Source organism: Sinohyriopsis cumingii, chromosome 10 (assembly GCF_028554795.1).
Source record: "Sinohyriopsis cumingii isolate HCF-2022 chromosome 10, ASM2855479v2, whole genome shotgun sequence".
Classification (NCBI taxonomy): Eukaryota; Metazoa; Mollusca; class Bivalvia; order Unionida; family Unionidae; genus Sinohyriopsis; species Sinohyriopsis cumingii.
Genome location: NC_142970.1, coordinates 83535764 through 83553411, shown reverse-complemented (window position 1 = coordinate 83553411; position 17648 = coordinate 83535764). Strand labels below are relative to the sequence as shown.

At 33.4% G+C, this 17648-nt stretch overlaps 1 protein-coding gene across 1 annotated transcript in view; it reads left to right on the top strand.

Annotated features, from left to right (window-relative positions):
* Positions 1 to 17648, top strand: part of LOC149790485 (uncharacterized) — a 61032-nt gene that overhangs the window by 35869 nt on the left and 7515 nt on the right. Inside the window, exons 5-9 of the mRNA XM_089972533.1 lie at positions 1519 to 1640; positions 8110 to 8267; positions 13807 to 13934; positions 14810 to 15379; positions 16534 to 16558. Of these exons, the coding sequence (XP_089828659.1) occupies positions 1519 to 1640; positions 8110 to 8267; positions 13807 to 13934; positions 14810 to 15379; positions 16534 to 16558 (1003 nt within the window). The remainder of the gene's footprint in view (positions 1 to 1518; positions 1641 to 8109; positions 8268 to 13806; positions 13935 to 14809; positions 15380 to 16533; positions 16559 to 17648) is intronic.

Here is a 17648-nt window from a genome sequence, read left to right as displayed (position 1 = left end):
ATACACGTATGCCAAATCTAGCCATAGATCATCACTAAAATGTGCAGTAATGATTCGAAATTATAAGAAATGATAGATATAAATGACAATATAACGATGACCATGTTGACAAATCTTTGCATGACCATGATGTTTGTAAGATTTACAGCCATTACTACCTCCAGCTGGATATAATGGTTAATATAGCTTTGTGAATGATTTGTTTAAAAGAATGCTATGAATCTTAATACAACCTTAGGTGATCAGGAAAAGATATACATGTTTATAAATCACTATTATATATGTATTCATTACGCAGTAAATTACTCACCTTTTATATAATTAACATCTTGTTCATCAAACAAGCCATAACACATGGTCAGTACATTTGCTAGCTTCGAATGGCTAGATTCGTTAGTTAGCTGATAAAGTCCTACTCTATTATGATTGTGTATGTATAAAGAAAGAGAAATAAATGTTGCTATATATACCTCTTGCAAAAACTACTCTTTATCATCTTTAACAAACAACCATCTTCTGTGGATTTTAAATTTGTTCGCATGACTATTCTGACTATATTTTTAGGCGATTACAGCAATGTTTTTGTTACATATTTGCCAAATTATTATGATTGTAGACTTGAGTTTGAAGACAACATTGTCAGGAGAAATTAGGGCAACCTATGCTTGAGATGGATAAATCAAGTCTGCATGCATGTTAGTACACATACTTAGATGCCATTGGTATAGCAAGCTTTCACTTTTGTTTACATATTTGTATCGGTTATACTTTTTTGTCCACGCTTGCAATCTTGTCTGGTCCGTACTTTGAACAATAATCAAGTCTATCGATTTTCTGCAATTCTTAATTGTATGCCATTCTCAGTTGTAGCAGAGCGGTTTGGTCTTACGAAAGGAATAACATAAAGGATTACAACTTCCGGGATATTATGTGTTACACTCCATTGAACATACAGTTTCATTTCGTTGCGAGTGTCACATGAACTCTACAGTTGTCATGCTTGGCTGATTGTTTGGGATATGGCCATGGTTGCAGAACTAATATATAGCATTGTGTATATTATTTAAGTAGCATCCTTATCGTTTTTAATTATTTTCTTATACAACTAGTAAAGTTCTTTCTTACTTCTACCCAATTTATTCAGGTAACTCAGATTCTGAATACATTATTTATAAGTTAAACATATTGGATCATATAATCTTTATTTACTTAACAAACATTACCTGATAATATATGTCTGTTAAATTGTAGCTTGCAGTTAAACTATGTTAAATGTTTGATATTTGAAAGTCTCAACATAACATACGTTTAAACTTCTAACGTTTCCGAGTGCTTTATAGTCACATACATAGCATGTAAATTCTTTGGCTATACCCGAGTCAGATGGTAAAAGGTCAATGTCAGATTAGGTACCTATGTTGTTAAAGAGACGAAATGTTCAAACTTTTATTGATTGTTGTAACTTTGTTTTCGCCAATGTTCTTGTCTCATTATTACTTACCTTCTTGTTAATTGTAGGTGATTCCATATAGCTTAGTGGAAAGCCTGAACGACAATGGAAAAGTTCGGATTGAGACAAAAGAAGAACTAGACGTTTTCCTCAGATATCTTCACGAGATTGGAAGCATACTCTATTTGAAGTAAGATATCGACATATATAATTACATCTGCTGCGTATGTTTGGATATGAAGCTCAGTACTTACCTATAAGTACCTGACGAGCAATATCAGTGTGCCAGCAGATCGGGATCGTCACTGGTTGTTATTCAAACAAAGGTGCAGTGGGAAGTAGGCAATTATAACAACGTGTATACTATTATCAAGTATTTTTAGATTATGCTTTGAAAAAATGTAATCACCCGGATATTTGTGGGAGAATTTCAACAAAATTGATCGTTTTGAAAAATAATAAATTAACTAGGGTGATAAACATTTCTTAGTCTAAAAGGCAATATTCTGTGCACACAAATAGATTTTCTTTTAGTGGGATTCGGTGCTTATTTCAATTTCCAATAGTTTTAAGATCTCATCGTGTTGTCTTCTATGTCATATCTCTTTTATATAATACTCATATATGCATGGGGTTGTTTTTCTTCCTTTCTTGCTTTATTTATAACATCACAATTGAAATAATGTTAAAATTATCATTTTGCAAAGGCTGCAAAAATATCTGTTTAATTTGATTTCATTATTAAGTGGTTGACAAAATAATATTCACTTTGATATTTAAAACATGAAATATAAGCATGGCCAGTGGAGCATATGTATGGTTCCTGAGTATGCCCTGTGTAATTCATATTTTCTTCTTCCACAATTATTTAATTCAGTATGTGGCGGAAGTTCTCTTTTCTGATCCAATGTCTATCAAGCGTGAATTATGTTTGCCTGAGACTGTAAATGCTGAGTAGGCCAAACTTCCGTTCTGATTTTGATCAAACTTGGAATATATATATATATATATATATATATATATATATATATATATATATATATATATATATATATAGAATTTATTACCACTCTAGGAAGCAATATTTCTGATTTGATATTGAACAAACTTTGAATATATGCCTTTTTCTGACATTATATATATATATATATATATATATATATATATATATATATATATATATATATATAAGAATCTAGTTTTAATCAATATGAAATATGGGTTTATAACATCAATATATAGTATATGTTCGATTTTTACCAATATGCATTTATATTGACGTTGTATTGTAGTATCTCCTTAGCCGAATATATCAATACTCTTCATGACACATGTGCTTGAAATGACAAAACGAATTGGGAGCATCTGTTCTTATCGCTTAAGAACTTGGCTGATATTGTATCATCCGCCACATGCAGGTGGACTGTCCTTACTCACATAATAGCTTTTCTGTCCGTCATCGAGAGATACCTTTCCTTCATGAGAACGAAAATCAGTGAGGAGAAGGCAGCTGCTACTTCATCGGCATACCTAACATACCTCATTTTACATTTGATATTTTACAACACTGAGTGAAGGCATTGTTCGTTGTGGTAATTAGCAATGCCAGAAAATGTGACCCAACCCTCCAACAACTTATGCCGTGAAATAGTGAATACCACTACCGTAATGGTAAGTACAATATTATTTTATGCCAGTTTTCCGAGGCCATTGAATCCTCCTAAATCTGGCAAATTCAGCAATGCATTAGTGGTAATGAATGCATTACTATTACTATCAAAATGTAGTTTTCTGGGTGAATAGGGAGGTAAAATGAATTTTAATTGTATACATTTTTCCTGCCACTATTGCAAATATTCTCTCCTTCATTGCTGGTCTGATGTTCTAAGTGTAATCGTGGCCGAAGAAAAGAGTAAGTCTATTCCATATGAGCCTATCCTGCAGTTCAATTGTGGCTGTGTTTCCTCTATTCAAGTGTGCTAGAACATTTTATACCAATCGGAGGATGTACTTTTGTAGTTTTGATATAAGGACTAACATAATTATTTTCACCCCATCTATAAGCTATGTTTCAAGTCTTACCATATGGTGTTCTGCTCTTGAAAGAAAATAGATACAAAAGAGCTCATAAGATTTGTCTAAATCCTACGCCTTGTGTTTGTGACCTTAATCCCATTCCGTTTCGCTTTGCTATTGCTCTCCACGGTGGAGGAGTATATGCCTTCAAATAAAAATTGCTTCAAGACATTCACGCCGACATCAAGCCCACCATGGAGGGGTTGGTCGACACTACTGATTTACATTGTGCAACTAATGAATGGATAGCATGGAAACACTGATGCGTCAAAAGTGATTTACAACGAGTTACTGTTTAAAGACTCGATAATATCGGTAATATATTTGAACAACAGATAATAATGTTAAACATGTGTTGTATATTCTGTAATGGTATATTTAGAAAAGGGTGATCAATTTCTTACGCAACAATTTTACGCTTTTCCCTTATCCAAATAAATCGGAAGAAACGTACGCACTGACGTGACGATAAGTACAACTTACTCAGATTCTTGAAGAGAATTAATGTATTATTGCAACCGAAATGTACTCCTCGGAAATGTGGAAAATTAAATTCCAAATTGACAACCATTTTTGCTTAAAAAAGCAACGAAACAAGATATGAAGCACGTGCTTAAAACTTAACAAGTAATGCACAGATACACAGCTCAATATAAACAAATTTCAACTATCCTAATTATGACTGTTTGTCTACTGCAAGGAACTGACCTTTTAATATATTGGGTTAGAATGTTCCTTCCGACGGGTATCTTTCCTTTTCGTATCTTCACTACAATGTTATACAATATTAACCACGATTAGTATCAGCTTGTGTAAGGTGTGTTTGCTGATAGAAGCCATGCGAATCGATGCGTTGCACTTAACAGTCTCAATTAATAATGCTCAGTATAATGTGAAATTGTGTACCGTGGTACTCTGCGGGTTTAATTAAATTCCTCGATTTGTTCCACAATATATCGCAATTATATTGGGAACCAACAATTGCATATTCTGAGTCAAGATTCAAACACCTTTCAAGTTTATCTTTGACGATAGCCGGAATAAAATATCTTGCTCTCATATTTAAGGAAAATAAGTTTATATTATACACATTATGTTATATTTTTTAAAAAATTTGTTCGAGATAAGAGAAAACAAAATATTTCAGCTCAAACGAATTTCGCATCCACTCACACAAGCCAATGGTAAATGGTTAATGCCTAATGGTTGATACATTTGTTTGTATTATTATTACTTTATAAGTTGTAATTAAACACTTTAACTAAAGTTGAACGATTAAGCTAAAAATATACTCTGCTAGCATTAGAGATCATGACGATTAGAACAGGAATTGTTGACACCGAAGCCTACAATACTAATATAAGAGGCAGGGAAACTTTAAGCTGGCTGCCAACAACTGAATGAGATATTTTTAAGGAGGACCACTAAATTAAAACAAACTTACTCAGAAAAAGAGAAAATATTTAGTGCAAATGAGAAATTACGTTTATTTCAAGCAGATAACAATTCCTCTCCTAACAATCTTAGGATGCTGCACAGTCATACAAAATAATACATATATACATCAAAGTATATTTAAACAAATGATATTCTGTTTTCAAATCCACTTTTTAACGAAATTTACATTTGCTCCGAATGTCGTAACCATTTGGCCACATCGTTTGTATATATGTTAAACATGTGATTAAATAATCGTTAATATAAATATATTTGTATTATTCAAAGTCAAGATTTGACAAATACGGCTGTTTTGTATTTAAAAAAGGATATTAAGTTTATGGAATATTTTCTCATTAAAAATAGCATATAGTGTTAATGTCATTAAATTCATAACAAGATCACCATGGAATTCATGTAGATTCCTTACCGACTGAAAGTACTAAATTACCGGTAAAGTGAAAGAGTATGGAAGAACCAACCACCAGAAGAGAGTAGACGTAAGCTAATATACCTGTAAAAACGTGCACATGTACGAAGTATGGTCCCGCCTTTAGAACAAGAAGGTTGATTATTGTTCATAATTATTTTGAAATAAACTTCTCGCTAAAATGACAAAAAATAATGTGGAAATTGGAAACTATCAGACGTTTAGAGATTTTAATCTCAACGATTTCATGGCATTTTTAAAGTATGTATTCTCTCCATATATGGTATATTACATTACCGCTGAGCTGTGGTTACTTAAACTAGAATGTACGACATAGACACATAAACGAACTTGAATTTTCAAACCAGACAAGGCTTTTTCTGATTATAGTTTATGTGCCTGAAGATGTATAACCACTGACTTTTATTATTTTAATTCGTAAGATTGTACAAAATGTCCAAATGTCAAATATCGAAAAAGTAAATAATTGTTTAATTTTGATAGTTATATTGGAGAAACATTCTTCAAAGCATAAACAGAATCACGAAAACCATTAATGTGAACGATGAGGCCACTAGATGAAGAACACTAGAGAATAATAAAATATATAAACTGTTATGTAAGCACGTACAAGCAAGAGATGTTTCAAATAATATGTGCAACTTATTAAGATTACAAATGCGGAGGCGATTTTGTACTCCATGATATTGAAAGGAATAGGATGAACTTCGCTACTACTTTGCAAATTTCACCGTTTAACATTTTTGATACAATATAAGCCAGGTCATGTAGATAGGTGGGGTGGCTAAGTACCTCCAGCAAAGAGTATGCAAGTGACAATACAGAACCATATATTTTTATAGCTTGGTAATACGAATGGCAATGCATATGCCTACATTTCTGTAGCATGGATGTCCTCAAAATGTACTTACTTACTTTGTTCCACAAATCCGAATTACATGACATGAGTTACGGGTTCCAAACCGTGATACACTTTGCGAAATTGTACTGTAATTTCGACTTCATTTCCATCAGATATCACATTCTTACTTTACTCAATACAAAACGAAAGTGATATTCCGGAGCATCTTTTTGATAAACTGAGCCAACATAATGCATATTTATCCCACATGATGATTCAAAACAATCAGTGACAGAACAAAAGCAGTTTCAATTGATCCCTCAAAGCCGACCCCTCCACTGCTCAAATTATCTGTACATTGTACATAATGGACCCAATAAATACAATCCATGAAAAGCAGACAAAAAAATTGTGATGCAAACAAAACTCATCCATTCCAGACCAACTGAAAAAGTTATTTCAGTGCGCATTCATTCACAATATGACTCTAAATTTCAATTTTAAGTAGGTCAAAATAATCATTATTAAACTAATGCTGAGCGTGCAACGAACTTCAATGAACTCTGGGCGCTGGTGTGTGCGCATTAATATTGTTACTGTGTATTGGTGAGTCTAGAGTTGTGTATTTATTTTAGAATACAGCATACATCCAATTACTTTGTTTCTTGTGGTGTATTATTTTATTATTAAGCCTTACATCAGAACATTAAATGAGTATATAATAAAAAGTTGATTAGTTCATAATATTTTATATCATAATTTCAATTATAAATCGATGTTTGTAGGACCAATTGTCATTGCATTTCGCTAATATTAACCCAAAAATTTATTTGACAGTATGGATCTTACATTATTTGCGTTTGAACTAGGAAATATTTTTAATTAATGTAATGATCACGCACCTTACCTTATAAAAGTAAACAAGTTGTTCTCGAAAGATGGAGGTAAATTGGTCATCCTCTCTCTCTCTCTCTCTCTCTCTTTCTCTCAGCCTCTTTATAACATGCATGCTGGATTCATGCTGGATTTATAACCGGTAAACAAGGCCCATATTATTGAGACCACGCCCATTCCGCGATGTGTATCGGAGACGACCCCATCAGAAAGCGTGGTGTGAATACATATTATCCTCGAGACGCCGTTGCAACTTCATCAGGTCTTTTGGAGACATGGTGGAAAGATCTTGTTAATCTTCTCTACTCTGTCTCCACCAGTTCGCGAAAGTTACGAATTCGACAAATCTCATGAGCGACAGTCTCTTAGGCAGATTCAGAAAGTATGTGTGTGTCTGTGTCTGTGTCTGTGTTTAAAAATTGTAACGTAGCTTTAACAATTGGTCAGTGAGATCACTACGTTATATGCAGTATGCAAGTTTACAGTAATGTCTAGCACTTGAACATCATCTAGCAAACATGTAGAATCATGACCCACCCAGTCTAATTATTTTGACAACAGGCCGATCAGCCCTAACACGGAACTGTTAAACACTACCTCGCATATCGGGGCAGCTGCTAGTACCATTTTATGCGCTTTTGAGACGGAATATTTAACCAATTATTCCACAGGAGCGGTTATTCAGGAAGAAAGGAAACTTTATAATTTTAATATCTTTCAAAACTACAAGACCAGGTACCAACGAATAAAAAATAAATCCAGGGTATTTCAAGATAAAGTAGAACCCATCGTGATTAAGAAGAATCTAAAGTTAACCTGTATACATTCACTTTTTACCTTTATTTTGGTCATTCTTTTACATCGCAAAATCATTATAAACTATATGTATAAAGTGTCCTCTCTTTTCATTGAGATACAACATTAATTGTGTGTATTAGTGTTAGATATTTTAATTTTCAGCACCACGAAATTGAAGGATAAAGTTGTACTGGACCCCCAATGGTTCATTAATGCTCTGAAGTCCCTTATCACTGCTGATATGTTTGTGAAAAATCAAGCCATCATCGACATGTGGCGTGAGTTCAAGGAGAGTGGAAAACTGACCCCAGAGCTGATAGGTTTGTATATGCATTGTAACAGCCCATTCTGCTGTCTGTCTCAAGACATGTGACACTACTTATTTCACACTGAAAAATATATGTTTGGAAATGATTTGTATAAATTCATACTATTATGTCATAGTAAAGCATAACTGGTTCTGAATCACGGACTCATGATTGCAAATAAATGAAATTCACTTTTGCTATGTGTTACCAATATATGTCATAGAAGATCAGAAGAATATACTTCACGGTCGATTGTCTCTCATGCAGTTGTCGGTAGCAATTAAACCAAGATTAATGCGGCAAAAATGGGCACAACATGCAATGATTTTAAAAGTTTCCTTTCGAAATGTTCAGCGTTGAAATTGTTTCACTGTTTTTCTGACAAACCGTATTTACTGGTGAAACCTTCTTAATTGTTTATATTTATATCTCCAGTGCAATAGCATTATTAGTTATGATTCCAAGGGCAATGGCAAATGCTGAGCACATTATTATGAAACAAAATGATTATGGGCTTATCATTCCTATCATGTTGATTAATATTATCATTTGGTATGCATATCTATATTTTTTTTTAACCTCTTGCTACATGTTTTTGTCTATAATGTTTGTAACATTTATTCATGATTGTAAATTATAATCATTTTCTTTAGTTAGATTTTGCCTAAGCGTCTAGCTTTATTTTTAGAGATATTAAGATCTAAAATTGAATTGGACCTATACATAGATGATTCCGTATATGTTGAATATTGACAATAATAATACTGTTAATAGACTTGCTGACGACTTTGGGGTAATTTCTCAATGGCTGGTGGAGTTGGACGGTTATAGAGGAATTATGATATTTCCCATTGCATGGTTTAGGTCACATGAATGGAACGTTTGAAGCATTAGAATAGTATATGATCTGTCAGGTAGAGGTATGTGAAAAGGAGAAAAATGAGCAATCAGATTCATTCCTATTTTGGAGACATTTTGCTTTCTTGTGTTTCTGTTGTAAGTCTGCAGATGTGTTTTATATTGTACTTTGATATTATTTAAAAGGATACCATTTGTTTGGACTGTTCAAAGGAAAAGGAAAGTGCTTTTTATTTGACTATCACAATACTCTGGAACTATTGTGAATTATTCGAAGTGGTTCTATACAGCGTCATTTTGACAACGTCACCATTCATGGCGGAAGAGTACATATACGGTTCTGAGATTTATTAGCAACGTTTAGACTTTAAGATAACTTTTCAGGATTAGTTTGATTTAACTTCATCATTCTGTAAGGTCCTCTCACACTTTTATTTATAACATTTTTAATTAAATGTCTTTGTTAAGTCTTGCAAACTTTGTTCCTTCTGTTACTTAGTGCATGACCATAAAGTCGTAATATATTATTTCCAGTGTACATATTCAACTTTATGGCGTTTTCTTGTTAACATTACTGGTGTTAGACCAGTGCCTGCCAGGGACCAATAACTACACAAGTCACTTTTGCTCTTGAATGCGCGCGTTCCATAATCTGAACGGAACCATTTAGATGTAGAAATAAAACAATCACTGATTTCTAAAATAAATAAATAGCTCCAAATTCAATTGGTAACGTCAACATTGGAAAACTGAACCGTATTCCCTGCGTATGCTTGTTTTCATTAGGAGGCCGTCACATGCACAAAGAAGTTGTCTAATCAGCCTTCCACATAACGGTTAATCTATGTACTTGTTCGGATGATAAGGTTCTGTCAAAAATTCGGATTTTCATAAAATTGCTTCCTCACACTGCTTACAAATATACTATACACATCAATTGGATCGTTATCTATAGCGAGTCTGCCTACATGGATTTGTAACTAAATAACCACATCGATTTGAAACATAATACATTACTTATTTATTTATAAAAATATTTGTTAAAATACTGTATGCTGAACATTGGCAATGAAATCATATCTTCAGGATAAGACTTAAAGTGTTTTCGGAATACCAATGTATAACTCATAATCTATCAGTTCATATTATTAAATATAAATTATGCTCATAGAAAAAGATTGTATTTGAAAAGACCATTTTACTAAATCTGTATTATTTTAAAGTTATAAGCAGCGTATTATCCGACGATTTAAGAGCAATTTCTTAGCATAAGCAGTACCCACATATACCTGATGGTACACATGGTACAATTATTACACTCTATTCAATGAATGCCTTCGATTCTCATGTGTATCAGTGTCCCTTCATTATAACAGCTTCTACAGGTATTTATATCATTGATACTTATTATTAACTATGGCGACTTTTTCTTTCATTTTTAATTTTTTTCTGTATCTTTTCCCCTTTTTTTGTTATCATCTCCATGCTCTATTCCTCTCTAAAAGCAAGCTGGAACATAATTAATATTAAATAACGTTTTTGTAAGGTTTGCTTATCCATAGTGTAATCAGATTTATTGTTTGTGTTATTCATTTTCCTTGTTTATTTAAATTTAACATCGTGTTTACTTTAATTGTCCAATCCCAAATAATATGCGCAAAAACAATTGCATGATAGGACAATGATGGTTTTAATTAATCAAACAAGATTCAAACTTGTTATTCTGGAATAACAAACATAAAATTAAACGTTTGTGAAGAAAATATTAACTAGTTAGCATGTATGCACAACATCCACACACTTAAACTTCTAACATTCAAAAGCTTTCAAATTTGTTGTCGAAGGTATACCTATCAATCACAGATATTGTAACATTTTATAATATCCTTTACAGCAAGTACAAACTTAAAGACACTTGTCGGCAATGGTGACAATTAAGGAACTAATAATGGAACAGTTTTAGGCATATATTGTCAAGAATAACAGTGATATAATAACGTCATACGTGAGGGTAATCCCATAAAACAAAATGTATTTATGTTCATTTTAATTATAAAATGTTTGTGAATGTAAAAGATCAAATAGAACAAAATTTAAAAATATAGCATGCCTAACTTAACCATGCAATATCCTTACATATATACGTCGCAGATAACGGTATTACTCTCTCGAACGTTTCTCTGCTTTGCTCTCTCTCTGTCTCATACACTCATATATACCTTTTATGTATAAATTACTATACTTTGTAGGGAAAGCTTTACTTGCATCCATATCTAATTTCACTTTTCAAAACTCTCGTGCAATCATGTTCATGGTCCCAGGTGCATGTGCTGTGACATTGTTGTGGTACATTCAAAGAAAATGATATCTGCGAAAGCGAAAATGCTTTGATGTGCACTATTTACAACATATGTCTGTAGTAAATATGAACAGTGACATATTTGTTACCTAGAAACGATTCAAGTCCATAATATGTATAAAGGTTTTCCACAGAAATAACTTTAGCCTCTACTGGTCAATATGTCCAACATTGATAGCTAATTTTGATGGTAATATCAGATGACTGTTGCTAAGTTAATCTTATAATGAGTTTTAATTTCTAAAGTTTAGGTTTTTGAAGATGACAATAATTCAGTTTTCAATGTTTAAGGAAAACATTAATTAAAACAGAGTTGTAAATGCTATTTTAGTATTACCATATGTAGTGGCTTTACATATAATTTTTTTTTACATGATCCAGAAAATAAGATATGAAAAGTTTATCCGAAAATGCAATCCTCTTGACATCACACATATATCTTGACATTTTCATTATTTTCATGTTCGGTAGCATTACATAATTGAAACTGTCTATATGGAGACGGCTTTGAATGTCACCAGTTATCTAGTCCAACTACAATACATGCATGCCTCTTTAGCTGTCCTGAGAAATATCAATATTTTATATCGGTACATGTATTGGAACTCCTAAATCATTATTTGCACAATTTATCTTATTCTGAAACAACACAAGACCTACCATATTTCTATCCAATGTCATGGTTCACATAATGCATGTCATATTGCCACCCTACATTATCATTCACACAATACAGTGTAACCTCGTCATAACACGTTTCATTATAGCACCAATTAAACGATAGTTTCACCCGATTTTGAAACATTACACCGCCGTAGAGCCAAACGAAAAAATCCATTTGATTTAATATTTTGGAAATATTTTGTATTCTCAAAGAACTAAGGTACATTCTTGCCTCTGTTTGGAAAGACGAATTATTTAAAAGCCGATAATTGTTAAACTAAGCATTATCGAGTCATCAACAATTAGGCTGTGAAGTATTCTTTGATTTTGTCTTCAGTGCATCCTATATACAATTGTTGGTCAATGCAGGAAATATAACAGCCAATAAGCGTTTTCGTAGTCATCTTATATAATCAGCCAAGCAATACAGACGACTTAAATGTGTCTAACACAAAATTATATACTGACTAATTTACTCACATGTTTACGTGAAACAATAAATCATTAATGCCATCCTAGGCATATATTGACAAGGACGAAATACAGTTCCAAATTACTCCTAGACAAAATAAACAGTAATACTAAATTGACATGCAAATAGCTGGTACTTCCGTTGATCTTTGATTGGAATGGAGCCATTTGATCTGCTTAATTTGCTAATATAACTAAATATGCAACTCCCAATTTGTATCTCAATAGTGCACATTCATAGTTATAAACACATTTTGAATTAATGTAGAATATATTGTACGTATTCTGTCATCGTCAGTTATAGACTGACTCAAATGGTTGAAGGATTTTACTCCTTACCCATGCAATTTAATGCCTTGCTCTCTTACTGGGTCCAGTCAATTATATTGCACAATACATATCTTGTCATATCGGTGTCCTATTACCTTTTGAAGCTTATTTCTGATATGTTCATACCATTTATTTGCCCATGTCTTGATCTATTATCTTATCTCATCATAAACAACTAGGTGGAAAGTCATAGCATTGTGTAGGTACATTGGCCTAATGGTCACTATCTGCATGAAAATTCTCATTATTATTGACTAAGCAACTGGGGTGATGGGTTGGATGTAAAATAACAATTACATTTCAAATATTTTCTGAGCAGGCATCATATATACACCCAAAGCTTGGGTCACTTTTAGTGGTTTGGAGAAATTATGAGGGGCTAGTTGGAATTGCAAGCTATTGCAACTGTTGCAGTAAAATATTGCATCAGTTTTTACCTTTTCAAATATTTTGGGAATATTCAGATTTACAGACTGATGTGATACCATTTGATAAAAGACCTTAGTGAGAACATGACAGAGCGATCACACTGGCATCTGTATCTCCATTTTTTCCTTCTGCACCCTAGATGTCATCAATGTTTCGATCATGTTGAGTGTTAAATTGTGTTTTCTTTCTGATTTAAAAAAGAACTTGGCAATAATCTAATCTCATCTGGCTTTGTTTCATATTTCATACATTCTTCGAATTTTGTGAAATTATGGCTCCTTTGACAATGCAAGTTACATTTGCGAAAATTATGTATTTATAAACTTGTAACATCATGACCTATGTATGCTGAATTGATTATAAAATAAGTCGCTAATTTTATTTTAAAACATTGTATGTTACATTGATCTGATAATGAATAACATTTTCACCTTCTCCTAGATGCTGTTTGGACAAATCGAGAAAACCAAGAGCTCTATGACAACAAAGAGCATATCCTCTTGCTAATGGAGCAACTGAACATTGTGGCAAGACCAAGAGCTTTCAGTGACAGTGGAGATGAGGTCAAGGTTAGTGAACATAACACAAGGATGCTCTGATAGCCAATGCAAGACTCTTGTATAATGTTTGAAAAGGTATAACATTACCTCTTCTCAATTAAATTAATATTCAATGCTAAAGTTGCTGCTATGAACTCAGTAATTAGGACAATGTTGCTTTCAAACCTAATTCTTGTAACCTAATGAATACAATTGGACTAGTGATTAGTATTCTGGACATGAATGTCAAAAATTTGATACCTATTAGAGCTCACGTCGGCTTATATTGTATGTCCTTTTGCAAAGGGTTTTACATCCACTGCCTCATTGCAATGTTGCCATTCAATACACCATTTGAAAATGTGCGTGCACTGATAAATGATTCCCCAAGTTTGGTAATTACAAAAAGGATTACATAAGACAAATAAGTGTATGCCTTATTTGATCTTCTGATGTGAAGTAACCATAAAACATAATTTCAAATCTTGTATTTAGCTGAATTCAAATCTATTTAAAGGAAGGCTAAACATTGGAAATTTTGTTTTAGTCATACTCGTTATATAATTAAAAATAAGCTATACAAATTATCGATATACCTAGCAACAAATTTGAAAATGTCCAACTGTGTTGGACAGTGAATATTTGTCTTCAAAATTCATAAGATTATGTTGTTACACATGTCTCCACTTTACTGGCAATCAGAGGGTTAAAAGTGCCATCCACGGCCATTGCACCGCAGCCCGAGGGGGTGGGCAGTCAAGAAAAAGTAATATTATTATAATGGCTGGGGGGTGACGGGAGCAAACGTTGAAGTGACAAAACTGCCTGTGATAACTGTTTAAGGAAACTCTGAATATTTTTACTTATGTATTATATGAAATGATCATATCCTTTACATTTTCTAGGTAGAAAGTTATTGCATTGCTCCCTGCATGCTTCGCCAATCAACTCCGAGACAATTTATCATCCCAGAACCAAACCCTCAGATGGGGAGCACATCAGTTTTGTGTTATGCCTTCAAGGAGAAATTTTTGCCTCATCCCATTTTTCATAGGCTTGTTGCTGCGTGTTTGGCTTGCTGGCCAATTGCCAAGCAAAAGTCAGAAAATCTGATATTTTGTGGCTGCTGCCTATTTGACCTTGACCCTGTTCACAGGCTATACTTGCTCTTCACGGAGTATGTCATATTTGCAAGGATCACCAGACTAGGAATCAAGGAGAAAACGCCAAACACCAAGGTCTGTAGCAAAGTCAGGGAGTTCATCACTGAGAAAATCTCTGAAATTCTTGGCTGTTTTTGCCTGAGCCTGGAATTTGAGTTGTGTATCCAGTGTCCTAAGTGTGATGGAGATTCCGTGGACCACGTTAAACCTGTGACAGTGCTCCAAGTGAATGAAGAACTGGCTTGTCATTGCCAAGACCAGAGTCATGTGATCATTTCACAGGACCTGCTCAAATGTTGGTTTGAGGATAAGGTTAGTGATAAAGAAAACATTTTTCGGATACTATACAATAATGTATACGACAGAGAACTTTATGCATGAAAATATAACTTGTTCTCTATTTTATAAGTAGTGTAATTCATCAAAACTGACATGGTGCAGATCAGTTGTAGGTTGACAATTTATGTTTGTCCATATATACCTGTGTTAACACTTAATAAAATAAATCAAAAGTGTCCATTACTATAAACATAGGAATATTTGTTTTCCCAAACGTTGGCTGAGAACAAAACATTTATTGAAACAAATGGAGACAAATGCACCTATAATGGTGGAAGATTTACTAATGGACCTATTTATATTAAGAAACATGCGAATTTCAATATACTGATACAATTTTTATTAATATTAAACATATGCATATGACATTTTAGAATTAACCAATGCTTTCACAGCAAGAAACTTAACGATTTCACAGAATATCAAAACGTTGGGACAGGTAATTGTTGCCCTGGAGGAACTTCAATCGCATCAATCCCTTCGGGATTGTGGCATAGTGTTCATTCTTTTTACCGGATATAGTTTGTAGGCTCATAACTTCAACACTGTATGTTCTTAATAACATCACTAATATAATTATGGATCCAATAACCTTTCATGCAACTTTTGTAGCAAGGAATGCAACTACAATATAGGTATATAATTAAACTAGTAACAGCTACTAATGATAACATATTAAAAATACTTTATAAAGCAAATATCCACAATAATTTCGAAGACTAAGTTAAAATAAATTCCCACGTGACACATGAAAATGACCATGGATAGCAATATCAATGGTTATATTCTTCTATCTGATCGTATATCAGTTAATAACAAGCAAACCCTCCAGTTCGTCAGTGTTTCAATGCTTTGTTTCTTTTTATGAAATTCTTGGTGCTGTCCAGCAAGAATATCCTGTTAAGCATCCTGCGTAATCAGCGAGGTTTTATATTTATTATTTGAAATTGGTGGTTGCGAATTTTCCGATTACAATGAAATATGAATTTAATGATATTGTGAACTGTATATTGTATTTGTTTACGCAGCATATCTCACTAGCTGAAGGTCTGTATTCGTTTGCAGTGCATAGCTTCTATATCATTTGTCGTAACACAAGTATAACTTATATGTGTTATGGTTTTCAGGTTTCAGCAGGACACGTTCAAGTTGGTGAGTTAATATTTGTACACGTATTAGCCCTACTGGTCATATACGAGAAGCTTATGGGGTCGTTTATCAACAATACGTCATCCATTCATTTATTAGCAAAAATGTTTATTTATTTATCCTAACCCTCTTGGAGGATTATTAGGAAGCTTTACATACATTTTTCTTATGCTCAAATTGGTCCTAAATGAAATATATTTACTCATACATCCAAAATAATCAGCATGGCCGTCATCTTTAAATGAATCGTTTTATCAATGTGAGATTCTCACGGAAGACTTTTAACGATGTGTAGTTGTTCCTAAAGTAAAATGCTGCTGACCAGACGTTCCAAATTACCAACATGGCAGCCGTCGTAAAGACCATTGTACAATAAAACATGTCTTCATTGGCCTCTTTTGTATGCGACCATCTGCTGTTTACGACCACACTCATGATCCATGTGTTGATTTTATTATATAAACACACTGTTGTCAGTCACCGCCTACATATTTCAACCAGCGACCACGTTTGTCTGCCACAAAATGCATTTCGTCACTGTTATGAACAACTTTTTTGTAGCATCATGGACACAGAAGGCGTTAATTTAATCCGTTATTACCGTGAACGCTTAGGAGTGTCGATACACACAGTGCTAAATCGTCTGAAACAGTACTATCATGTGTGGAAGCGTAGCAAAATCAGAAATAAAACTACCGTCATTTATTTAAATCTTTGAAGCCACGAACATTTATGAAGGTGCATCTGCTAAAAAGACACCAAGAAGCAAGAGTTGAATACGTGCTCCACACACATGTATTGCAGGTAGCGATCGTGTATTACAGTCCGTAAACTAAAGTACATACACATGTCATCAACAGCCATTGTAGTGCCGAAGTCCTGTAAATCCCAAGTATCACAAACCATTGCTCCTTCAAAACACGCAGTCACAAATATGTATATAAAAATTCAAACGTTTGTATTGTTTATGTTTCTTGTGTGAAACCACAAACGTCAAAATTGCCCTGATTATAATTATTTTTCATGGCTTTCACTTGAATGATCGGGTATATCGTTTGATATTGGAATGGAAACATAATGCCTGGTGTGAATG